Raw genomic sequence first — 27,828 nt, 5'->3', positions numbered from 1 at the left:
TATTGTTAACAGAGTCATCAAGTCATCAGAGCTAAATACACTATTCGGCAACGAATTCATATCCGCTACCACACGAGGGTAGAAACTGTATGAGGCAGAGAATCATAATCTACTTGGTTGTGGGCAAGTACCCCGAGAGGGAAACGTTGGCGTGAGTTTCCTGTAGTACGACGATATCAGGAGAGCTCGAGGGGTCGATTTGTCGAAGGTGAACAGAGATAATTACGCATGTGACAATAACCACGGGAGTTCTACTGCCAAATTGTTACGACGGATCAGTCAGCTATTTGTGACAACAGATGGCGTTCCCTCCACCCGTGCCGGCGAGGACCGGGCTGCCGTAGTATAGGTGGTTCGGGCATTGTGTAGTGGCTTGGGTCGGATGCTTTCATGCATGGTAGTTTGCCGGGTGTCGATTGTTGATTGAAGAAATTTGAAAGACGTAGTGGGAGGTTTCGTGGCAAAGTTTGTGCGCAGGGAATTTACAGCTTCGTGTTGTGCAGTGAAACGCTGGTGGACGGAGGAAAAGCGGTTTTGCGACTGTTTCTCATGATCGGCCAGGTTCTTTTATAGAAATTATCCGGATATCTTTGGTGAAGTGAAAGAATTTAAGTAAAATGTACGGTTTACGGTGCTTGTTGGTGCGTCCTTCAGGAGTGTGCACGTCCATGTCGAAAGAGGATTCAATGGCGGCGGGGAGAGACGATGGCATTGTTATCACTGATTCCAGTTTCTCTTCAAGTGCGTGCAGTTGCACTTGTAAGGAATCAATGAGTGGCTTCTGAGCCGCAATTTGAGCATTTCGTGCAGTAATTTGCTAATGGAGGGAGGCGTTTTCTTACCGTAGTCAACGACCTGCGGCTCCAAGTGTCAGCCGGGAGCGCCGAGGACCAACATTGAATGCTTGGGCTGAGAGGTTGGTTTATGCACTGCTGGCAAGAGGGGCGGAAAAGCAGAGCAGACTTGAGGGTTAGAGTTAATGACCGGTCACATTCTACTTGCAGGGAAGAGTGCGCGGCTGTTGGTACGACAGGGGCTCGTGACAAGTGGTGAGCGTCAGTTACGGAGATCTTCGGGCGCTGAGAGAGATGCACGTAGTGGTATTACACCTAAAGCTACGCGTGGAGTGATTGTAGTTGCAAATGATACAGCGGGGATTCAAGTGGGTGAGAATATGTTTCATGTGGGACATATGCTCCACATCGGACCTTTGGTACCTTTGTAATGTGCCATGTGGGACCTTTGAGGAATCATGAATAAATAAATGAATAAATATTTCGGACGATGGTGGGCGAGCCCCACCACAGTGATGGTACAGCTGCTGCCGTGGTTTGGGGCACACGTCAGTCCCATGGCCGGTCGAGCGACTATTGAAGCAGGCTTCAACATTATGGCCAAACATAAGGGGGCGAAGATGGGCACTGCGATAGAAAATCTACCGGGTAATTTCGGGTCCATGAGGGAGATAAACATGTGAGGGAACTTGCCCATGCGGCAGACACCCACGACAAACAGGGTAAGATTGCTTGCCCAGAGGTCGTCAAGGATGCCTTGGTTCGTGAATACAAAAGTAACTAAAGTAGCCATACCTTTTATTATTGTGGCCAAATTGGTAGACATGAAAAAGAGAAGTAATATTATGAGTAGTTTTTTGTATGGATTAGTGAATAACTGCATTTTGAAGAAGCAAGGTCATAGAAATAAGAGCAAGATTTTTCTTATATTGCTTGACCTCGAAGCCACAGTTAAGGTGACTTGGAGATCAAGTAATATGAAGATAAAGCAACAAATTTAAAAAAAAATCACTGAGCTCACCTGTGTTTTATGACACGGGATATTCTTGTCAGACACAAAGCTATAATAGAACTTTCCAGCCTTCATGTCAGTAGGAACGTTAAACTATAAAACTATTTTGTGAGGTGCAGATGTTACCTATACAAGTCTACTTTCCGGTAGAAGATGAATAAACCTGCATCAGTTTGCTGCACATCACTGGTATTTCTTAAGTTTACTAGAGAACCCTCACTGTGCACCATACCTAGTTACTCGCAAAATATTCATTCAGCACCGCCTCAGGGACGCTGATAAAAAAAGTCAAACTAGTGGCTTTCCTTTCGTCGCATTTATATCTTGTACAAATATTTCGCAATAAGTTTCACCGTTTCTATTATTTGAACACAATTAAGCTTGGTGTTGGTAGTATAGTATTGTTGCATCTTTATCATGCAATTTCGTACACAGGTTTACAACGAGGCATTCTTTTGAGATGCACGTACAGCATCTTCATGGGGAATATTTCTCGGAAGGCAATCTTCAATTGTGTGAAAGTCAGTCGGCACGTTCACCAACTGTCATTTACTCCCGCAGTAGTATATGGTATGCGTTATCAGAATCCCGCGTCACTTCTCAATGACGCTCTCGTCAGCTGGCTGGTTCGTATCGAGGTAGCTTGACCATTCTGAAAGCGCGAGTGTCGCAGAAACGGCAAGGACCAACTGTGTTATACGCGAAGGAGAGCAATGGTGCTGTATTTTTTCTTTGTTTGTTAGGCATACTACTTCGCGTGCGTTTAGTGCCCACTGTGCCACGCTTTGCGTGACTTCCAGCATATTTTTACAAATAGAGTTCTTCTGCAAAGTATTAGGAACGGCCCAATATAAACATTTACAACCACTTTTCTTTCCGCCTTCCTTTTGTCACTCATCTTATTTCAATTTTTTATTCCATGGTGCACAGAATTGAGTTCACAACATGTATAATCTTCTTCATTAAAAACTTTTAAACTCCATTCTGAAACGTTGGCAGGAAAGGCATAATTATTATGAAAAGGTGTTCTTATTTTATTTACTGATTTAAACAAACTGCTGACCAACATCTTGGTCCAAGCAGGAGGAGCAAAATAAACATTAGGTGAGTTATAACAACAAACATAAACTTGTTCATTTACCTGCCGTTTCTATCAAGCACTGTATAGAAAAAACTTGTTTTTATTAGCGTAAAATATATTTTATTAGTTCTATCCCTTATCGCTCGATATTCATTGTGCGATGCAAAGTGTGGTTTGTGGGCAAGCACACGATTGGGGATCCTGAAGTAACAACGGTCGGAGGGGCTTCTTAATAAGACGTAAAGAACGGTTACTGCAATCATCATGAACATTGGCGTTTTGATATAATATACAATTGCTGGATAAAAAGCAACAATAAGTAAGACTAAAAAAGAATACATAATTATACCTCACAACTTTAAAAGAAAATAGATAACATTTTTTATAAGTTGGACGATTTCTTTCACTTCGAGCGTGCCCCGCTGCAGTGGTCTAACTGAGGTACACCACTGCTGACCAGCCGCAGGTCGGGGGATCGAATCCCGGCTGCGCCGGCTGCATTTTCGATGGAGGTGAAAATGCTGTAGGCCCGTGTGATCAGATTTACGTGCACATTAAATAACCAATAAATAGAAGCAGCGATGGCGTAGTGTTTAGAACATCCGCCTCACATGCTAAAGGTCCGTGGTTCAAATCCCGGGGCCACGCAGCTCCCAACCGGATAAAAAAATCCGCGTGGTGATGGAACTGCAAAACGAGGCTGGGGGGTGCGGCCTCACCGGTAACCACCGCCGGGAACGCACTCCCTCACCAGAGAAGAATTGGCCACCCTGGTGAAGTATCTGCCCATTACCTCCCACATGCATACGTCAAAGAACTAACGGCCCTCAGTCCCCATCAGCTGCGAAGCAACTGACCACGGCGGCGGTCAGATCTGCAACGCAGCAGAAGGTGCTAAGAATCTCTGAATCCGGACAGGCCGCCATTGGAACCTGAACTTGGCAACGTTTAACGCTAGAACCTTACCTAGTGATGGAAGTCTAGCTGTAATATTCGAGGAGCTAGAGGGTATTAAATAGGATATAATAGGGCTCAGTGAGGTTAGGAGGACAGATGAGGCCATTACGGTGCTACAAAATGGGCACGTCCTTTGCTATCAGGGCTTGGCTGACAGAAGAGAACTGGGAGTGGGATTCCGAATTCACAGAAACATAGCTGGCAACATAGACGAATACTATAGCATTAACGAAAGAGTGGTAGGTATCGTAATTAAACTGAATAAGAAATACAAGATGAGGGTGGTACAGGCTTACGCGCCTACATCCAGCCATGATGACGCTTCAGTTGAAAGCGTCTATGAAGACGTGGAATCGGCAATGAGTAAGGTAAAAACACAGTATACAATACTGATGGGAGACATTAATGCAAAGGTAGGGAAGAAGCAGGCTGGATACCAGGCAGTAGGAGATTATGGCATCGGTACTAGAAACGCCAGAGGAGAGCTACTAGTAGAATTCGCAGAACGCAAATAATTAAGGATTTTGAATACCTTCTACCGATAACGAGGAAACCGCAAGTGGACATGGAGGAGCCCTAATGGCGAAAATAAGAACGAAATAGGCTTTATAATGAGTGCACACCCAGGCAACGTGAAGGATGTAGAAGTGGTTGGCAAGGTACGATGCAGTGACCATAGAATGGTACGTCTCGAATTTGCCTAGACTTGAGAAAGAAACGACAGAAACTGATACGCAAAAAGCCAAACAATGAGCTAGCACTGAGAGGGAAAGTGCAGCAATTCAGAGTCTCGCTTCAGAACAGGTACTCGGCTCTTAGTGAGGAAAACAACCTCAGCATAGATACAATGAATGATATTCTGACGAGTATCATTACGGAGTGTGCGGTGGAAATTGGAGGAAGGGTAATTAGACAGGACACTGACAAGCTTTCCCAGGAAACGAAGAATCTCATTAAGAAGCGTCAAATCAGGAAAGTCTCAAGTACAACAGACAAAATAGCACTAGCAGAGCTTTCGAAGTTGATTAATAGGCGTAAGGTACCCGGCGTAAGAAGGTATAACATGGAGAGAATTGAACGCGCTCTGAAAAACGGAGGAAGCGTCAAAGCAATGTAGAGAAAACTTTGGATAGGCGAAAATTGTATGTATGCACCAAGGGACAAAGAAAGCAAAATAACTACTAATAAGGATATGATAGATAAAATAGTGGAGATGACACCCCACCAGATGACACCCCACCAGTTGTGATAGAAGTCAGAAAAGCTTTCGAGAGCATGCAAAGAGGAAAAACTGCTGGTGAGGATCAGGTAACATCAGATCTGCTGAAAGATGGAGGACAGATTGTGTTAGAAAAACTAGCCACCCTGTTTACAAGGTGTCTTCTGACGAGAAGAGTACCAGAGTCTTGGAAGAACGCTAACATCATCTTACTGCATAAAACAGGAGATGACAAGGACTTGAAGAATTACAGGCCGAGTAGCTTGCTCTCTTTAGTATACAAGCTATTTACAAAAGTAATTGCTAACAAAGTAAAGAAAACATTAGAATTCAATCAACCAAAGAAACAAGCACGATTTCGAACAGGCTACTCAACAATTGACCACATTCATACTATCAATCAGGTAATAGAGAAATGCTCAGAACATAACCAACCACTATACATAGCCTTCATAGATTACGAGAAGGCGTTTGATTCAGTAGAGATATCAGCCATCATGCAGACACTGCGGAATCAGGGCGTCAATGAAGTATATATAAACATCTTAGAAGAAATCTACAGGGGATCAACTGCTACCATAGTGCATCATAAAGAAAGCAACAGAATACCAATCAAGAATGGTGTGAGGCAGGGGGACACAATCTCCCCAATGCTATTTACTGCGTGCTTACAGGAGGTTTTCAGAAACCTAGAATGGGAACAGTTAGGGATAAGAGTTAATGAAGGGTACCTGAGTAACCTGCGCTTCGCCGATTACATTGGATTGCTGAGTAACTCAGGGAACGAATTGCAATTCATGATTATGGAGTTAGACAAGGAGAGACGAAAGGTAGGTCTTAAAATGAATCTGCAAAAACGAAAGTAATGTACAACAACCTCGGAAAAGAGCTGTGCTTCGATATAGGTAATAGTGCACTTCAAGTTGTGAAAGACTATGTCTACTTAGGGCAGGAAATAACCGCGGAGTGGAACCCCGAGATTGAAGTAACTAGAAGAATAAGAATGGGCTGGAGCACATTTTGCAAGCACTCTCAAATTATGACAGGTAGATTGCCACTGTCCCTCCAGAGAAAGGCACATAACAGCTGTATCTTGCCGGTACTTAGCTACGGAGCAGAAACCTGGAGACTTAGAAAGAGGGTTCAGCTTAAATTGAGGACGACACAGCCAGTAATGGAAAGAAAAATGGTAGGTGTAGCCTTAAGAGACAAGAAGAGAGCAAAGTGGATTTGGGAACAAACTGGGGTTAAGGATATCATAGCTGAAATCAAGAAGAAATGAACATGGGCCGGGCGTGTAGCGCGTAGACAGGATAACCGCTGGTCGTTAAGGGTAACTAACTGGATTCCCAGAGAAGGAAAGCGGGTTAGGGGAAACAGAAGGTTAGGTGGGCAGATGAGATTAAGAAGTTTGCGGGTATAAATTGGCAGCAGCAAGCACAGGACCGGGTTAACTGGCGGAACATGGGAGAGGCCTTTGTGCTGCAGTGGATGCAGTCAGGCTGATGATGATGATGATGATGATGATGATGATATTTTATTTTGAGATATCTTTGAAAAACCTGTAAAGAAAGATTCAAGAAATAGTTTCTCGCTGTACGTTGTACTTCGGCCAATTGTGTTCATAAAGCTAATTGAACAGGGCGAGAGAGGCATAAGGACACTGACAAGGAGAACTGACAATTACGTAAATTTACAAATTCACCGCACCAGTCATTGTCGATTCCTTGTGACTCTTAGGCGCTATTCATGTAGCTGTTGAATACAAACTTGCCCAACCAGACATCTTGATGAAGCAGCTTTTATATGCTTCTCTTAATGAGAATGCACAATTCTAGAAAACACGTATACCATGAACGTATTAACAACTATTGCTTCAAAGGTACAGCGTTCATGCTTTCAAATTCATTTTATTCTACACAGTGCTTTTTATAGCAGTCACTGCAGGCGAAGTTGGAAAGCAAGTGAGGGGAGAAAAAAACCGAGGTGACTGGTGGTTACTTGACGTGGCGGTGAAGCCCTATATTCCTTCACCAGTCTATGCCCGATTGAAGCCACGTGGCTTCACAGCCACTACGAATTCAGATGCCATTTTGCTTTTACAGAAGCCGGCTTTTCTCTCAATAAGCCATTTAAAGCATTCGCCACAGACAGACACACAGTCTTACATGTACCTGTTGTCAATACACATATGAAGGTATCAATCGCATGATTAGCAACAATACATAGAGAGTGTGCGAGCAATGGTCGGCAGCACAATCTGGCCGTAAGCGTTCCAGCGAGCAAAGTGGCTTTAGTCAAAACATTTCCGATATCAATAGTAGGAGCCTACGCCGATACGGCTGCAAAATGAAAATAGTTAGAGCTGCAGCGGTAGCCTCGAGCTGAACGGAAAAGAACGAGCGTGTACGTATCAAAATCCTCTCCGTTATCGATGGGAGACAAGTTTCACCTCGCTGCAACCATTTCCCCGTCGCGACGAAGTGCTGATGCAGACACGTCTACTATATTTCCGACAGTGTGCACAGTTGCCGCTCCCTACCTAATGATCTGCGCGGAAGTTGTCGTCGTCAAATATGCATCAGTCGATCAAACCAGCGTTAAATTAACAGTGTCGCTTCAAAAGAAAACAGCCAAGTGAGCGTCCTTTTTCACTTAATCTGGCATAAACTTTACCGTCATTTTACGAGTTTGATCAGGAATGCACACTTCATGGTACGCTCAATCTTGCCACAGTGGCAGATCAAGAACACCTATTAAGAGAACCAATGAAATGTCGGATAGAGAACGATTGATACATGGAGGTTGTTCCCAGTCACCTGGCATGTTAAGTTTTATTTATTTATTTATTTATTTCAATACCCTCAGGGCCCGAGGGCCTTACGGAGGGGAGTGTGTTACACAACATAATAAAAAAGCGGGAAATTGATGGTTACATGGATAAGTGAAGGAAACCAACAAGAAATAATGCACATTATAAGAACAAAAACAGGTATTAAAGAACTTCAAAGCTTAACAGGTCTACTGAAAAATGGAAATACTATACTCGTAAAAATTATGGCGACAGGTTAGTTATAGCTGCCTTAAACATAGAGGTATTAGACATCTCGACTACAGATCGGGGAAGGCGATTCCAACTTGCTGACGTACGGAGGATGAATGAATTGTAAAAATGGTTGGTGTGGCATGTGGAAATGCCAACCTTATGACGATGGTCGATGCGAGCGGATACGTAAGAAGAAGGGGTTATCAATTTATTCTTAAGGACTGAATTGTGGTAATATATCTTGTGAAACAGGCAGAGGCGAGATATTTCTCTACGTTCTGAGAGCAGAAGTAATGATAAAGTCGTTTTCATGGAAGTGACGCTGGAGGTGCGATGATAGTTGGGAAGAAAGAAACGAGCAGCCCGACTCTGGATGAATTCAAGCTGATGAATGAGTGTTTCTTGGCTGGGGTCCCACACAGATGCAGCATGTTTCATTTCGGAACGTACTAATGATTCATACAGAAGTAATTTTACTGGAAAAGAAGAAAGATGAAAATTACGGCGTATAAAGCCCAGCGTGTGATTAGCGTTATTGGTTACATGTGTTACATGCGTCTTGCAGGAAAGATCAGAAGTGATGAGTACGCCTAGATATTTGTAACATGACACGGGTTCTAGGTTAGTATTATTAAGATGATAAGAGGGCAATGCTGTATCACGACGTAAAACGCGCATGTGCTTGCATTTGTTAGTGTTTAACTCCATGTTCCACGTGTTAGTCCAGTCACGAAAACGGTTTATATCTGATTGAAGAAGATAGACGTCAGAGTCGCTGTTAATAACACGGTATATAACACAGTCGTCAGACAACAGGTTTATTGATGAACATAGATTATCAGGTAAGTCGTTTACGTAGATGATGAAAAGCAAAGGTCCCAGCACAGAGCTTTGAGGCATGCCCGATTCAACTGCAGAAGTGATGGATGAGGTGTTATTCACAGTGACAAATTGGGAACGATCAGAGAGAAAAGAGTGTAGCCATTAAAGAACGTTCGGATCAATGTTAAGTTTGCTGAGTTTTAAAAGAAGCAGTCGATGAGAAACCTTGTCGAACGCTTTTGAGAAGTCAAGGAATAAGCAGTCGACAATGGAACCCCTGTCAAGAATGGAATTTAGGTCATGTGTGAATGTCAAAAGTTGTGTTTCACATGAAAATGACTTGTGAAATCCATGCTGGTGATCTGTAAAAAAGAAATTTGACAGTAGGAACGATGCGAGATGAGAGCAAATAACATGTTCCATGACTTTACATGAAATACATGTGAATGAGATTGGTCAATAATTATATGGTGAATGCCTATCTCCAGACTTGTGCAAGGGAATCACCTTCCCTACCTTCCAGTCCTCCGGAATGCAACCGGTATGAAGCGATTGCTGAAATATATTAGTGAAAATGATGGCACTGTACACTTTAGTACTAATTAAAAACTTTGAATTGATGCCATCAACACCACATAATGATGAAACTTTTAGATTTTTTATGATTTTTTTCTATACCAGCATGATCAAAGACAATGGGGTCCATTATTAAGAAATGCGAACTAGCATATGTGGGAGTTACGGAACACAGAATTTGTAAAAAAGCAGAAACAAATACAGAGTTTAGAACATTTGCAGATTCATCAAGTTTGATTATGCGATTGTTTGCATATTTAAGGGTGATTGAGGAATTGTCTCTTTTGTTCACTACATTCTAAAATTGCTTAGGGTTGGTAATTAAAAAAGATGGTAATGTAGTATTGAAAAATGAATCCATAGCATCTTTTAGAGCTCTTTTGTATTCCGTAGATATGGCCTGATAATCACTCCAACGTTCTTGAGTGCCAGTTACCTTTGCAGAGCTGAAAATGCTTTTTTTTTCTTATTGCGTAGTCGTTTAAGCGATTGACTGAACCATGGTGATTGCAGGTTAAATGTGATGACTATGCGTGGCACATATTTTTCTATGAGTGATATAACCTTTTCTTTGAATAAAGTCCAGTTAGTATTAACGGAGTGATCATAAAAGTTGTGCATGTAATCACTTGAAAAAGCTGAAAGATCATGATTAATAGCATCAAAATCTGCGCGCTTAGTGTCCCGGATATATTTTTTTGTGGTTCCTACTGTGAGATACCATGCAGGTGAAAAAAAATGAAGCAGCAAGTGGTCACTTAGCCCCTTCAAGTGGGATCTGGAATGGAAAAGATCAGGCGCAGTGGTGAGCACTAAATCTAATATGTGATATGTGGTATACGTAATTCTTGTTGTCTGTGCTATTAGCTGGGACAAGTTAAAATTGTTGCACAAATTCAAAAACGCGTCTCCCGCTCCGGAGAAAGAATGACAAGTGGAATGCACGTTTGACCAAACTATATTCGGGAAATTGAAGTCGCTTAGTAAAATAAGCGGACTATTCGGATACCATACTGTTAGCGTGGAATTGACATCATGAAGCTCGTCAACAAAAGTGGATGAACAGGATGGTGCTCGATAACAAGCGCCCAATATCAAATTCTTGGAACACGTTTGTATTTCAACCAAAACAAGTTCCAAAGCACTACTGAATTGAATTGGAAAAGACGAAATCGTATCTGAAACCGCGATAAGCACACCGCCTCCACACCAAACACCTCTGTCACAACGGTAAATGTTGTAGTGTTTTTTGCAATCAAATAATTCACTGTTATCAACCTTCGCAGATAACCAGGTTTCAATAAGGCAGATTATGTCGGCGTTAGAAGCATCGATAACAGAGCATACATCGTCACGTTTTGGAGTTAGGCTTCGAATATTTGTGAAAAGAAACGAAAGTTGATTTGCGACTGGTAGCTTCGATCCACTTCCCCTCGCGTAGCGCTATTCGGTGTTGTGCACAGATGCATGCGGCGACTCATGTGAGTGATGTGAAGTTTTGACTGATGACTTAAAGGATTCAGAGATTTCACGCACGCAATCATCAGGAGGGTTGAAGATGTAGCACTTTCTATTTACGTACAGTTTGTTAAAGCGAAGCTTAAATCGTGAAGATTGAGTTTTGCCAAATTCAGCCAGTTTCTTTCTGGCAGGGCGAGTAGCTGGCGAATAGCCTTCACTAACGGCAACATTTACTTCCTTCAGCTTCGAACTACACAGAAGTATTCGCTGCTTGAGCTTGAAGGAAGAAAATTTGGCAATGATTCGCCGGCACTTATTGGGATTATAACCGCCAAGCCTGTGGGCTCGTTCGATTAGTATTTCAGAGGGTGGTATTTCTAATCTGGATGAAAACACATTCATCAGCTTTTCTACTGTCTGGACCCAGGACTCTGACTGGGCATCAGGCTGCCCATAGAATAAGAGGTTGTCTCGCCGCTGCATATCCTCGAGCTCACCTTGCCGAGCACGCAGTTGATCGTTTTCGCTGCTAATATTGCTAGTCGATTGGCGAAAACGCTGTATCTCTTCCTGGACATTCGCAATCGCCACCGTTTTGCGCTCTACTTCAGTTAATCGTTTGTCTAAAACAGTAAGGTTTTCTTGAAAACTCGCCTGTGTTTTTTAAGCTCATCAACAGATTTGATTAGATCTGTCTGGACCCTCTCTATTTTTTCAGTACGCGTGTTTACAGCTTGTCACATCATGAACATATCATTAAACTTCTTAGTCTGTGAATCAGTAAGAGGACTTTGCACTTGGGTTCTAGTTTTAGGTTCGGGATTGAGCTCAACATCACCGGACAACATAAGCAATTGAGTTACAACGTCAAAGCACTCACGAAAAACAGAAAACAAAACTTCCGGGCGTGGGAACAGCAACAAACAAACGTTATTCGACTTTTTAGCATACAGAGATGCAACCGAACTAACCTGAATGACAAAGCAGAATGGATTAGTGAACTGCATCGTAGTGCTGTTCACACGCCCACTAAAGGCGCCGGGATTCCGCCAGCTCTTCATATAGGCAGCCGTCGATTATGTTGTCGTCGATCCGATTCCGTCGTTTGGTAGAGGTATGACCGTAGACACGTCGCTGTTGCAAGGGCAGGCTGATACTTTCATAACGTTGAGCTGGCAGGAAAGCCCGCTGGTGACGCTTATTGCTGGAGATATCGGTACGGCGGTGAAATGAATCCATGCCGTAACCTGGACGACAAAGCAAAATGGATTAGTGAACTGCATCGTAGTGCTGTTCACACGCCCACTAAAGGCGCCGGGATTTCGCCAGCTGTTCATATAGGCAGCCGTCGATTATGTTGTCGTCGATCCGATTTTGTCGTTTGGTAGAGGTATGACCGTAGACACGTCGCTGTCGCACGGGCAGGCTGACACTTTCATATCGTTGAGATGGCAGGAGAGCCCACTGGTGTCGCTTATCGCTGAAGATATCGGTACGGCGGTGAAATGAATTCATGCCGTAACCTGGACGACAAAGCAGGATGGATTAGTGAACTGCATCGTAGTGCTGTTCACACGCCCACTAAAGGCGCCGGGATTCCGCCAGCTCTTCATATAGGCAGCCGTCGATTATGTTGTCGTCGATCCGATTGCGTCGTTTGGTAGAGGTATGACCGTAGACACGTCGCTGTCGCACGGGCAGGCTGACACTTTCATATCGTTGAGATGGCAGGAGAGCCCGCTGGTGTCGCTTATCGCTGGAGATATCGGTACGGCGGTGAAATGAGTCCATGCCGTAACCTGGACGACAAAGCAAAATGGATTAGTGAACTGCATCGTAGTGCTGTTCACACGCCCACTCAAGTGGTTTCCTTGTGAACAACTGCAATAAGAACAACTACAATAAGAAGTGAACAACTACAATAAGAAGTGAGGTTTAAGTCACAGTAGACTGCCAGGCTTGACACGGGTGTGTGCACCCAGGCGCAAGTGCCTTTTTGGGCGAGGCAGAAAATATACTATGTTTACTTCATATTTTATTGACAAAATAACAATATTGTGATAGAATAGAACAAGAAATAACTTTATTGTGCCTGGCCGAACCCTACTGGGCTATGCACCTGGCTCCGACTTACGTAGGGGCTGGCTAGCCGAGCCGACCACCAAACAGGACAAGTTTTACCTGCGCAGCCGTGAAGAAACCACTTGGTGACTTTTGGAGTATCCGAACAGAAAAAGCACGTGATCAATAATGTGATGAGGTCTCTATTAGCACTCACACGGTCGCAGTGCATCAAAGAACGACGTCATATATTGCGGATGCACTGCAGAAATATGGAGCTGTGCGCCTTCTGTAAGTGTCGTTATTCTAGTGTAGGCGGTGCACTGGCACCAGTGATGGCAGATGCTGCCGAACAAATACACAGATACTCATCTCAAAGCAAACCCAAAAAAGCGGCATCAATGCATTTTCCCGTTCTTGAAACCCTAATTATGCATAAAAATATCAATTAAATACGATGGAGAGCTTTAAAAGTTGCTGTAAGGCTGCACATAGTTACTCACCTGCAGCTTTGTCCGCTAAAATGGCCGGCGTGTTGAATTTTTCAGGGGAGAGAGCAGAATCTGTCCGTTCATCAACGGCGGCCGTTCAGCTTTTTTTTTGCTTTGCGCGCTCAAGGCGAAAGTGGTTTCACACCAAGGGACTCTCCGAGGGGTCGTGAAATGCCGCTAGGGGTCGAATCTCGCATTGGGGGCAATGTGGTGCACCTCCTACTGCGTTGTAGTGCACCATAGACACTTCTGTTCACTGCGATGACGGCACGTGAGCAGTTACAGGTCCTTCCTCCTCTTCTAACAGGCAGTACGTGGGAGGCATAGCTTGCGCACAGTCAAGCAGAGCCAAATAGCTTTGCTTGACCAGGCCCAACAAGCTGCTGGTGCCAGCGGAGCCCTGGACTGAGCGTCTAACCACAACTGCCTGCAGTTACCTTTGTTTTCCTGAATAAAATTTCTTCCTCCTCCTTCTTCCCCTCTGCCATAAGGTTTGGGCCATTGCCACGGCAGCGTAGATTTCGACCTCCGGCAAGACGCCGCTTCCGGTGCAGGGACAGATCACCATGTGTTGGTCTGAAGCGCTGGCGGCGCTTTTTGATGGCATCTCCCGGTGAAAAGAACCCGCTGCAGAGTCAGGGCACCGGGTCGCGTTAAGGTTCCTTGGTTTGGCTGGCTGACGAGCGGAATGCATTTACAATAAATTGCGCACATGTGACATCCGCTTCTGACACTGTGTGTGGCCACATGCATGGGGGTGGGGGGGGGGGAGGGCGGTAAAAAGGAAAGCTGTTGTTTTTATTGATGGTTTGGTTTCCCGTTTTGGCCTATCCCATTGGGCTGTGGCCTACAAATATTGACGCTCTAACTGGCCACCGCGGCAAAGGGAAAGCTAAAGTACGGCAACTGCTCAATTTATTTGTTCGTGGCACTTGATAATCACGCACACGATTGTAGTTCCTGAGTGTGGGCTCCAATCAGCGTTGCTGATAGCTCGCCGAGGATCTATACCATCTACTATCCACGTCAATTGAAACTAAAGCATCCGCAAACTTTCGCAAAGGTGCAGCGCGTGCCGTCTAGTAATCACCATTGACATGCGCGTGCATCCTGCTTGGCAGCCCTGCGCGCATTTGTGGGCATACAAATAGTTATAAAAGGACGACATGCACTATAACATCCAAGGCTTGTCGCTGTTTGCGTTTCATTTGATATGATTTGATTTATAATATGCACCGTTTTGCCTCCTAAAATCACCATACAATTATAAGAGACACAGTAGTGGAGGGCTCTGGAAATTTCGACCACCTGCAGTTCTTTTACGTCACCCAAATCTGAGCACACTGGCCTGGAGCATTTTCGCCTCCACCGAGAATGCAGCCGCCACAGGCGGAATTCAATTCCACAGCCAAGTACCTTAGCCACTAGACCACTGCAGCGGAGCTGGTTTCCATTTGACGCAGTTTCGTTTGACGCCTGGTTGGAAATCAGGACCCTTATAGAACAATGAGGCTAGAAGCAAAGGCGACATGGAACAGTCTGACTCTAAGTTTCTTGATAAATTTAAGAGTGAGACTATCTTTATTCTGTGTTATTCTTTCTATTACTTATTCTCATTTGTATATAATATTTTCTGTTCTTATAAATAAATTCGTTCATACAACTTCCAATGCTAACCGCCTCATAGCCGCTGATCATTGTCCACGATCTACGTGATTGACAACGAACCAGCAAGAACTTTACAACACTCTTGAAAAATAGAGTAACATTCTCCTCATTTAGGGATGAATGGCGATGTCCCCAATGTTCGTCTTTGAATAGAGAAACGTTGCTCCTTGTGCCACGGAGAAACAAGTTCCTCCCTATGCAAATCAAGATTGCTGACCCCAGGTTAGCGAATCGAGTAGGCTTAGCAAATGCATCGATTCCCGACTGATAAGGAGTACACGGCACTCATAGTTACAAAAACGGTCCCGCTGAGCTTGACATCTAACAAAATGATTTTAAAAACAAGCAGACGAACCTGTGGTGATGAAAACATCGCGAAAGAGAACGAGGGAGCAAGTAGGTTTCGTTCGGCCAACGAGGTGACGTTCACTCTGAAAGACACGGATACTGCAGAGTCCTCACCCGAAGAGTGCATGCCAGGCTTGACGTATTTATTTTTCGCAGATTCACACAGTGTGGGACGTTATTCATGCGTTTACGGGGCCTCAGGTCACGAGATGTGCCCCCAAACCGTAGACTCGATCGCAACAAAACCATTCTGACTCAGTAGTGCAGCTTTGATAGATGTTCAACGTTATAGAACTAGCTGGAGGTGTGAGAGCATCACAGCTGTGAAGTAGGTGGTAGCTGGCGCCATCTGGTGGGGCTGAACGATACTAAAGAATGTTGCCAGCGGCGACGTACGTTGCCATACCCACCATCACGGCTACCTTGCAGATAGTTGGCAGTTCAGCCCATTCAGGAATACTCACTGACACCGAACGCCTAATATATGCTGACGCAATGCATATAGCTACACATGCACACAAGGACACTGACCAGTCATAGTACGCATACAGAGTTAACTCAATGAACAATAGTACAATCAACCATTCTACACAGCGGGACACACTTCGACGTGTATGCTCACGCCCTACTACTAAAGCGCACAAGCTTATATAGCAATGAATTTCGCCTGACCATAGCCGCACAAGTTACAAGTGTGTTTTCTTACACTTTTTTTTACGTTTTGTAGCCGTACCACAACATGCGCACACGCAAATATGTTGTATCTGATGCTTAGACAAACGGCACTTCATCAACGGTTGCACAATAATGAACAGAATAACTACTAAAGCTTATCAGGTTTTCGCAAAAACGATTACCCCAAGTCATGCATAGAATACCAACGGATGGATGGATGGATGGATGGATGGATGGATGGATGGATGGATGGACGGATGGATGGATGGATGGATGGATGGATGGATGGATGGATGGATGGATGGATGGATGGATGGATGGATGGATGGATGAATGGATGGATGGATGGATGGATGGATGGATATGACTGTACCCTTTAGATCGGGCGGTGGCTAGCGCCACCAAGCTGTAATAATTAATGAACCAAAAATTAGATTAAGTTTTCCCCTTAAGTTGTGAGGTTGAGGGTTCGTACATTGCAGTGAAGGGTTTAATTTTCACTCGTGCCCTGATTTTAGCCACCGATCAGATTACCTCCTTCTAGTTAATCCAACCCGCTTAAAGTCTATTTTGCCCTCACTGTCCCTAAACCCCCGTGCTTTGAAAAACTCTGTGCCATCATCCTGAACTATAGGGTGGAGCCCTTTAGAGAACATTATCAAGTGTTCGACAGTTTCTTCTTACTCCCCATACACACTGCATACCGTGTCTACCCTTCGTATTTGGCCCGATATGTCTTGGTTCGCAATACTCCCGTCCTAGCCTCAAACAGTAGAGAACTACCCCGAGTAGTATCATAGATCCTTTCCTTAGCAATTTCCTGCTTAAGCGTTCGATAGATCTCTAGTGCGGACTTCTTAATCATGCCAATTCTCCACATATCGGTCTCAGCTTCCTTCACCTTCTTCGTAACCGACAATTCTTTTTGGTTTGGCCCCCTGCTGTTTTCCAAGTATTTACCAGTCAATTTTCTGGTTCGCTTTCGCCATTTTGTATTGACATTCTTTGTGTACAAGTAGCTGAATACCTTCCTAGCCCAACGCTCCTCCCCCATTTCTCTCAATCACTTCTCAAATTTTAACTTGCTGCTAGCTTCCCTGCCCTCAAATGATGTCTATCCCATATCAACTTGTACTTTCTGATTTGGTGTATTCCCGTGAGCTCCTAAGGCAAGCCTACCTATTCCACGTTGCTTAATTTCTAATCTTGCTTGAACTTCTGATCTCATGCACAAAAGCACATTTCCCAACGTCAGACCAGGAACCATGACCCCTTTTCATATTCCTCTCACAACATACCTAATGTAATTCCAGAGTGCCCTGTTTTTCATTACCGCTGCATTCCTGTTACCTTTAGTTGACACATATAATTTCTGTTCCCTTAGGTACTCGGCCCCATTGCTTATTCATACGCCTAGATATTTGTATTTATCTGTTACCTCTAGCGTGACCTTCTGTATGTTAAGCTTCATTGTCATTAAAAATCATGACTGCTGACTTTTTTCTTACTGAATCTGAAATCTAACCTATCTCCCTCATTACCGCAGATGTCCACCAATCTCTGCAAATCTTCCTTGTTGTCGGCCATTAGCACTATAGCAACTGCGTACTTCAATGCTGGTAGTGCCTGTTCAATGAGTTTTCCTGGTTTGACGAAAGAGAGGTTGAAGCCCAGTCCACTTCCCTCTAATTTGGCCTCTAATTCTCGTAGTAATTCTTGTAATGATGTAATTCTTGTACATGATGAATAAAAAGGGTGAAAGAGACACCCCTGCCTAAGCCCCCGTTTTACCTTTGAATGCTTGGATACATGTCTTTCCCACTTTATATTTACCTTTTTACCTTCATAGGTATCCTTTGAAAGATTAGTGACTACATCTTCCACGCCTAGTGTGTCCAGTATTCCCCACAATTCCTCTTGAACAACGCTATCGTACTCTCCCTTGATATCCAAAACTGCTAGCCACAGGGGCCTGTGTTCCTTTTCTGCTATTTCGATGCACTGTGTCAGTGAGAACAGATTGTCTTCCAACCTCCTGTGTATCCGAAACCCATTCTGCAGTTCCCCCAGCACCCCCTCGTCCTCTACTTATGCCTGCAGTCTTTCCTTTATAATCTGCATCGCCAGCCTGTAGATCACTGATGTCACTGTTATAGGATGGTAGTTGTTTATGTTAGCTTTGTCCCCCTTTCCTTTATAGATCATGCTCATCCTGCTAAGCTTCCATCCATCGGGAACTTCTTCATTGATCATTATTTTGCTCACTGCGTCTCTCAAAGCCTGCTTAGTCTTCGGACCTAATGTCTTTATCAGCCTAATTGGAATGCCATCTGGGCATGTTGATGTACTACTAGGAACACTTTTCTCAGCCCTTTTCCACTCTTGTTGTGAGAATGGAGCCATTGCGCCACTTGATTCATTCTTGTCCATTATGGTGTATAAAGCACTTCTTTGTTGAATGTTTTCTGCCACCCTTGTTCTAATATATTCAATAGCTTCGTCTCCTTCTCGCCTAGCACCTTGAGCTGTAGTTATAAACCTCTGCTGTAGGCTCGTCTCATTTCTTAGGGAGTTTAGATGGTTCCAAAACTTCGCAGCTGCCTTTCTACCTTTTTTATGTGCTTCTCCCAGCCACTGAGCTCCCTTTCTTCTAATGTTTGCATTGATCAGAAGGAATGCATCCCTTTTACAGCTTAGAAATATTTCCCATTTTCTTTCAACATCCCCTGTCGCTTCACCCCGCTGCTTAGCATGTCTGTGTTCTCTAGAGGCTTCCTGACGTTTCGCTATGGCTCTCTTAACTTCCTCATCCCACCAACTTTTGGGTTTGTGTCTTCTATTCCGGTGTGACTTGTCACGTGCCTTAGCAAGCTCTAGCTCAAACAGTCTAATTAGTTGCGTGTATGTGTACACTGTTTTTTAATCCTTAGTGATTACTTTCTCAATTTGCTTTGTGGCTATTTCAGTTTGCCTTTCGATTAAAAATTTTCCTGTAATTGCTAATCCAGTCCCCTTCCCACTTTCACTGCTCTTTCAAAACTTAGCTCGATACGTTTGTGATCACTACCCAGATTTCTGGAGCCACCTTCATCTATGTGCATTCCCCTGAGCTTATCAAGCATCCTATGTGATATCAGTGCGTAATCTATCGTCGACTGCAGCCTTCCTCCCTCCCGTGTTATTTGCCCTTCACACTTCTCTCTACTGTTGCAAATACACATATTCATGGTCATTTTGCCTGTCGGGTCGGCATGCCCATCTATATCTTCTATGTGCGCATTCATATCTCCTAGTATAATTATCTCGCACTCTCCACCTAACTCATGAATGTCATTTGATATACAGTTTACCATTGCCTGGTTTTCCTCTCTGGCCTTTGCTCCCGTCCACAAGTACACGAAACCAAGTAGTGTCATTTGCCCTGCCACTTTCTCTTTTAGCCATAAATGTTCCTTGCACTCCTGCTTGACCCTTTGCCAGTCTGTACTTTTATGAATGAATGCCCCAATACCACCCCCCTTTCTGCTGCCTTCTGTTCTATTTTAATAGTCCCACGCGTAGTCCGCATTGTTATGGGTTATATATATATATATAAATATATATATATATATATATATATATATATATATATATATATATATATATATATATATATATATATATATATATATATATATATATATATATATATAGATAGATAGATAGATAGATAGATAGATAGATAGATAGATAGATAGATCGATATGTGTGTGTGTGTGTGTGTGTGTGTGTGTGTGTGTGTGTGTGTGTAATGTAAGTAGGTAGTGACTGAAGGTAGAGGCTGAGAAGGAAGAAGTGAGAATAGAATAAACATGGGGTATGAGCCAGGCCACGTCTCCCAGTCATCAAAGCGTCACACGAGTCGGCAGGATGAATACATCGCAACCACTTCATCAACCGGCCATCATCAGCTAAGACCTCAGCGAGACGCAGTGACCGAACGCGGACTGCGGAAGTGTACCGTCACTGGACACCGTTGCAACCATCATGACGGAATCATCGACTGACCTTCTCATCCCCAAGTACACCGGAGCAGCGGATGATGAACTCGTGCAGGACTGGTTAGACCTGTTCGAGCTCCACGCTACCGCTGCATCCTGGTCGGAACGGGAGATGACATCAACTTTACTTACTACATCTCCGGTGAGGCATTCAAGTTTTACCTCACCCACATCTTTGAAAATGACGAATCATGGCAAAAAATCAAAGAAGATATTATTACCCGTTTTAACAACTATGACCAAGACATGCTCAATGCCAACCATCTAGAGACAACCGCACACTATCGTCGATTGCTTAAGCAGTCCTCAACCATTCGAAAGCCCAGCGCGAATCGACAACTGCCTCAAGACGAAGTGGCACATGAGTTTACTAACAGAAGGCCATGCGCATATTGGGAAAAACCAAACCGTCAAGCGAGCCTCCCTTCTGCGTGAAAGTCAGCGTTTCCAAAGTCATCGCTTCAGCATATGACGCGAGGCGTTGCTCACCAACCTGATGCTCTTAATTCGTCTTCTCGCATACGCGGTCCACCACGTGGTGTTCTATCACGCGGCTCTTCAAGCGCTCTTATCGCTCACCACTCGGATCATAAGGATGCGGCGATCACAGTAGACGACCTGACGCTTCATGAACATACCCTGTCAAGCCAAGCTCCTTCCGCACGGGCTCATGCATCACCGTCCGGTGCATACACACTCGACAGTCGAAGCAAAACAGAAGGCTCAGGCGCATGGAACGTCGCACGCTGCCAGGCTCAAGAGCCTCTCGTAGTGAACAGCGTAGAAGAAGCTTCTGAAGAGCTTTCTGCCAACTGTGAAACATTATCTTTATTGCCCAAACTGCATGACAACAGCCCACATGCTACCAGCTGGAGACTGGACACCACATCAAGTTGTCAAAAAAACCGGCCTGATGGTCAAGAAGGGCTCTTACCGCAACACGTTCCACAGCAACATCAGCAACGCCAGCAAAAGTGTGTCCAGGACTATAATGAAGATTCGATTAGAACGAGCCGTATCGATGCATTCAAATTCAATAATCACAGTCATAGGCAACCTTCACTCATTCGACCACAGAGCAGAAGTTTACATTTCCCGTCAGGCGAAGTCAGCCATCTGCTAATGGAGAGACATCCGGGCCGTTTGTCTACGAGGCCCAACCTTCCACCTAGTTTCCCATCCGCACAAATATTGCCAATGCTTAACTCTTCGCTGCATAAAAGAGTTGAATTCACTATTGATGACCCAGATGCATTTAATACTTCGTGCCACATGCGTACTTTGCGCACTGACTTGGTATTCAGCTCAGCAGTTCCACAAAGACAGAAGCATTCACAATCAGCATCTTGTGAAGAAAAGTCTTCTGCAGGAGCGTCTAGTGTTCATCAATCACAAGATCGAAGCGACGTCATTCCAGTATACAACCTCACTGCCAACTCTGAAAACAAAAGCGCAGGTGCGACTTCTGATGACACAAGTACTCTTCAGGCAACCACCAACAATGGGCTGTTTATAAATACAGAAGATTCAATTGCATGAATCCCCCCACATTGTATTGCGCCAAAAACAGCTGCATTAGTTGGCGTCGTAGAAGCCTGCGAAGAAATTGCTAAGAATCGGGGTACACCACGATCAATGTCACACCCCAAGCAAGTCGACAAAACCAAGAATCTACAACGTCAACGTACTCTTCAACATTGTCAACGACGAAAGAAAACTTTATCGAAACCACTCGTAAGGCTCAAAGATTATTGCGAAAAGGCCCATCGTCGTGGATACATTCTCCACCACAAATCAAAAATGCGCCTTCGATCAAAACATCTGCGACATCGCTATGGAAAAATTTCCAAAAGCCACAAAAGCACCCCTTGTACTCGGCAAGAACACAGGCAGCGCCCAATCAACCTCGATCAACGCGCACGCAAACTGCATACACGGCATTTGTATCACTCACGACGAAAAATGCGACGCCAACAAAATTGTCGATCCTGCAAGGCGTTCCAACTTCGTTCATTCCTCGTATGAACGCCGGCTGCTTTTTCATCTGTTTCCACGCTCGAAGCATGCTTATGTTGTCCAGAGCGTAACAGCCAGCCTCGCCCACCAGAGCCGTACTTGATTACCCCGGATTGCTGCCCTCTCCTGTGAAGTCTGTGCGATCTTACGGAACTTCAACGTGATGTGGAACCACAGCCAATTTGGACGTTTTTTGTGTTCTAAGATTGCTTGTTCATCATGTATTGTAATATGTAACGCGTGCATTCTTTCGGGGGGGGGGGGGAATTGTGTAACGTAAGTAGGTAGTGACTGAAGGTAGAGGCTGAGAAGGAAGAAGTGAGAATGGAATAAACAGGGGGTATGAGCCAGGCCACGTCTCCTATTCATTATAGCGTCATATATATATATATATATATATATATATATATATATATATATATATATATATATATATATATATATATATATATATATATATATATATATAGTCCAGTAGACCCTCTGTGAGTGGTCACAACGTGGTTTATTTCGACGTTTCAGCCTAGAGTATGGCTTTCATCAGGATATATATATATATATATATATATATATATATATATATATATATATATATATATATATATATATATATATATATACCGTATACCATCGGCCTCTCCTCCCTTAGCTGTTGTTTTATCTCTTCTCACTTCAGCCTGTTCCTACCACCCTGCGTGTTAATATACCCTATGTCTGAATTGCCTCGGCGCTGGTGGCTACGTCTATTTCTGCCCCAAACTCTATCTATCTTTACTGGTGCCACTTTAGAATTGTATCTGTCCATACCACCTGTCAAACTGTCTCCCTAGTTGTTTTCATCGTTGCTAGCTATTCTGCACTCCGAAGGGCCCGCTTGCCCCCCAAAAAAGCTACTGCGCGTCCTGCAAGTCGCCAACCCACCTCTTGACGTACCCGCCGATCGAAGTGAATTCTGTCTCGTTGAAAACCACCCCACCTTTGCACCTCTTTTTTTATATCCACCAACTCAAAGCCTTTCTTTCGACTCATCCGCCATATCTATTGGTTTGCGTTCACAACCGCTCTTTGCAGGTTGCTCTCACGCACCGGTCCCTCCGGTATCGTGCATATCGCAACCTGTATCTTAGGAGAAGTGTCGCGCATGTCATCTACGCCTTTCGCTAGTGTAGTTGCTAGTCCTGCCGTATCTTCATTCAGGACATCGTTTAAACCACACTGAAATTATCACGAGGTTTTGTCTATCAGCTGTAGTTTTGAGTTTTGCGCTTGCTCGTTTCATGACTGCTTCCAGCTTGCATCCTGGGAACGCCCCTACTACAACCCTCTTGTCACCTCTTGCACTCTCTTTGATGGCTTCTGTGCATCGATTTGAATTCTAGTCCCCGGCAATTATCACATACTGTGACTTTTCAGCTGGAGCGTCCTGCACCTGGGGTTAATTGCACCTGTGCCGCCAGCTGCTTTGTCCCCTCCCAACCCCACCACTACTTCGCTGAAGCTGGGCCTTCCGACAATTGAACCGGCTGAACCTGTTTTTTCCAAACTTGCTTGCTCTTTCTTCTCCGCCATTTTGGTTGCCGGTTCCCAACTGTTCTCTCGGTAGGCCGCTCCTCTGTTCACCTTGGCTAGTGCTTCCTCGGCGGACTTAAGCCTTTCTCCCATTGCCCTCATTTTCTCTTGCTCTGTCGCCAACGCAGCCTCGAGCTCGGTGATTCTCATCAGCAGGTCACTGTGGGTAACCATCATTTTCTCCATTTTTTCCTCGACCTCACATTGCCTACACTTCGCGTCAGCCCCTTCTCCTTGTGCTTCTACACTTGGGTCCACTTTCAAACCAAGCCTACATCCTGAACACTTTACAGTCTTTTTAACCTTGTTTTTCCAACACCAATTGTCCTATGACTTTTCTCCCTCGATAATTACAAAACTCGAGTCCTGCCCTATGAAAAAAAGAAAGTCCAAGCTCACCTACAAAAATTTGCGTGTTCAATATACGTGCACCTCCCCTACGGGGTGGAAAAAGAACACAACAACATAAAACTAAAACATCAAACACACATACACGCACAAACTAATAAATACCTGGTGACTGACCCCCGAAAGAGCCGTACAATAAAATGAGTGCTACAGGGATTTTAAGTGATGCCTTATAATTATTAAGACAAGCTCAAAACATGCAAAACAACTTATCTGCGCAGTCGTTCGGGAGCGCTCACAAAACATGTCCATCCACCGTGACAGTCCGAGTGTTGGTCCGACATTCTGAACGCTGCGCCATCTCTCGACCACTGCCAGAAATATTTTTTGTCATGAAGCCTTCAAGAACGCAAACGCTTGCCGCGCGATGGCCATTTCGGTGGTCACATCTTTTTTATTCTTCCACTTGTTACTCGGAGAAGGCGCACCATGCAAACCAGTCTTTGTCTCCGTCGTAGTAGGTGTTCTGGGGTCGCGTCGACTTCGTTAAGTTGTTTCGTGTTAACGTTTGCTTATGTTCTTTTTACGTGCTTATCACAAGTGTGACCGTTAGCCATGGATACACTACACCGCTAGCCCTTGAATGACAATGTTTTTAATTGGGTAACGACCGTCGTAGCAGTGTATAAGAACATTATGATGCGGGTCTTGCGAGAGAAATAAGCGTTGATCTAGCATCCAACGGCATTTTTTCGTGAGCGATGGCAGTGGCTGTTGGCGCCGCGGCAGCTCTATTACTTGAGTGAAGGAACTAGCTCTGCAGTGCGCAAATTTACTATTACGTTAAAGCATGCTGTGCCTACATACTTTTCTGCTTCCACTGCCTCTCGCGATTTGCCCCGCGTGTCAACTTGCAGTCATAGTGCGTGTCACAATTTTGTTGTTAGCCCTGTGGCTGCAGTCGTTACTATTACTCTGGATTTGGAATACTCTGTTCACAAAAATGAGTAAGTGTTCGTACTTACCTGCTGTGCACAGCTGTTACTAGAATTGCATTTTGTGTTGAGTTTTTCACGACAAAACAGAATCATGGACGAGAAAGGCGTACTGCACGGCTTCATAATTCCCTCTTACCTCTCGAACCTTCCATGGGCAATTAAAAACGCATGCGATTGAGAATTTGGTTTAACTGACAGAAGTCATTGCGTTACTTTTTAAACAAAGTATAATAATGTTTAAAACGTTTCTGATAGTTGTAAGCCAGTCTGGTTAATAAACACTCGATGAAACTTCGCAGCCTGTTTCCCTTTGTGCTTTCACCTGACGTGGTAGCATAGCCTTATTGGGTGTCGTGTGACTATGCTTGAGGACGCAGGTTCGACTTCACGCTATGGCTGCCGTATTCGGACAGGGGTAAACTGCAAAGAACATCCATATGGCGGTAGCGCCACGAATAACTCTATCAATTGTGCTTTCACGTATGGACTGCACAGTGGTATAAGGTTTGCTAGAATGTTGAAAAATTAAGTGTGATGCTTTTTTATGTGCCTCGTTAAATTCATGAGTGCTGTTGGTGTTGTGCGAAACTAAAAATGCCTGGACTTACCAAGTATGTCGACACTGAAAAAATCCTTTATGTGTGTACAGTCTAATGAAATCGATAAAGGAAGACTGTTTGGGAAGCAGGGCTCCTTGTATTCGTGACAAATTAATAGTATAAAACAACACGAGATACCCGGAAGTGTGTGGAGCATTGTGCGAGTGCCTGGCTATAAAAAAAGAGAGGCTTTCATTCTACAGCAATAAAAAAAAAACGCCACTCGTGCATTGCTAGCATCAATCTTGGGCAAAAGTAATCGCTCGCGACTGGCCATGGCTGGCTAGGCTCGGCGTGCGCATGTGCGCGCGCAAGACCCACATGATTGAGGAGAACACTGAAGGAGGAACGTTGCTCCTTTTATCATTGCCGCGAGAGGGCGTGACGTGTAAAGCGACCGGAAGGGAGGAAGTCGCTGCGCCGAAGGAGAAGCGGAGCCCGTTTCTCCATTCTCGCTCTCTTTTTTTTAGAGTGTACCACCTCAAGTGTTGCGGAGAGAAAATATGCGCAAGTACGAAATAAAGGGTGTGCATATTTTTTAATGTTTCTCCAGCCGTGTATATTAAAGCACGCCTACCATGCGCCGGTTAACTTGCTTTTATTTGCTTCAAGGCACGTTTGGCAGCACGTGGTTAACATAAATTGTTCACTCCCTCAATGTATGTTTGACTTCAACAAATACCCATAGGCGCGCACAGGCAATGAAGGTCAGGGAACGCTTAAATAGTGCATACATTAACCTATTTGAAAAGGGCGATGGTGGCTGTGCGACCTCTCCCCTTGATTGAGAAACTTACGCACGCCTAACTACTCAAAATTGTCAGCAAACACAGTATTAGTGAGCGGCAAACGCGCAGTGAACGCGATAATGGAGAAATAGCTGTTTGCTTGAGAAATACAAATAAGCCCGAAAACGGGACCAGTGGGTATAAACTTTTCCACGTGACTTTGCAAAACGGAAGGCCGAATTCGCTTAATATTAGTGGGACTGGCTACTCTACTTGAAAACTCCTTCGCGATGCTGCGTTCTACCACTCATCATGAGAGCGCCCGATGGGCAGCGCGGTCAGCCCGTCGGCAGGAGAGATGGTTAATTGCACCCGTCAGTTTCACCCAGTGTCCCCTTTTTCCGATTTTCGTCAAAGGGCCCACGCTTAAGACAGGACTAGAAAGTGAGCTTTATTCAGTGCTAATTACCAATGCTTGCTCACCTGTAGACCAGCGATGTCGGCAGCCGAGTGCCGGTCGATGCCAATGATGAAAACTCCAAGGCCGTATTCCTGGCCGCCGCGGATAGTGAGGCCCAGGCTGCGACCCTTCTCCACGTCCAGGCTCACCTGCACGGGTTCGCAGAAAACGAATAACACGAAGTGGGTCGCTCGGTTGGACATACCGTATGCATTGCACAAAGTAACGACAGGACTTCAATTGAGAAAGAAAACAAATAGCCTTAGACAGTACGTACGAAAATAGTATTAATATCTAGTTTTGTACGTACCAAAACCTGACGTTGTAGGGAAGGGCACTGGAAGTTTGAACGTCTGGTTTTCTTTAACGTGCAGACATCACACAGACAACTATTTCGCCTGCACCCAATTGTGACCGCTACAGTCGGGACCAAGCCCACAAATTTTGGGTCAGTAGCACAGCACATAGCCACTGTCAACCATGGTGGACTCCCATACGAAAAAACATGGCCATTTCTACCTAACTGGGATTACTTCCATTTAACAAAGCCAGTAGAGAGTGACCGAAAAAAAACGTTAAGAGAATGCAAGAAAATCCCGTAAACGTCCAAGTGCGCGAATGAGCGAGTGAGGCGAGTGCATTAACTGAGCCAGGCAAGCAATGAGATCCAGATTGAGCTTACTTACAAAACACACATAAATAATATATATATATATATATATATATATATATATATATATATATATATATATATATATATATATATATATATATATAGAACACAAGCGAGTACACGTACGAAAGAGCAATACTTTTATGCCAACGTTTCAGCCGTGGCACGGCCTTCGTCATTCCCTGA

General features: G+C 44.3%; 1 protein-coding gene across 1 annotated transcript in view; it reads right to left on the bottom strand.

Annotated features, from left to right (window-relative positions):
- The window catches only part of LOC142775543 (whirlin-like), a 394,676-nt gene that overhangs the window by 90,366 nt on the left and 276,482 nt on the right, over positions 1-27,828 (bottom strand). Inside the window, exon 4 of the mRNA XM_075877002.1 lies at positions 26,993-27,118. Within this exon, the coding sequence (XP_075733117.1) occupies positions 26,993-27,118 (126 nt within the window). The remainder of the gene's footprint in view (positions 1-26,992; positions 27,119-27,828) is intronic.

Source organism: Rhipicephalus microplus, chromosome X, assembly GCF_043290135.1.
Source record: "Rhipicephalus microplus isolate Deutch F79 chromosome X, USDA_Rmic, whole genome shotgun sequence".
NCBI classification, from domain to species: domain Eukaryota; kingdom Metazoa; phylum Arthropoda; class Arachnida; order Ixodida; family Ixodidae; genus Rhipicephalus; species Rhipicephalus microplus.
This window is presented reverse-complemented; position numbering and strand designations above follow the sequence as displayed.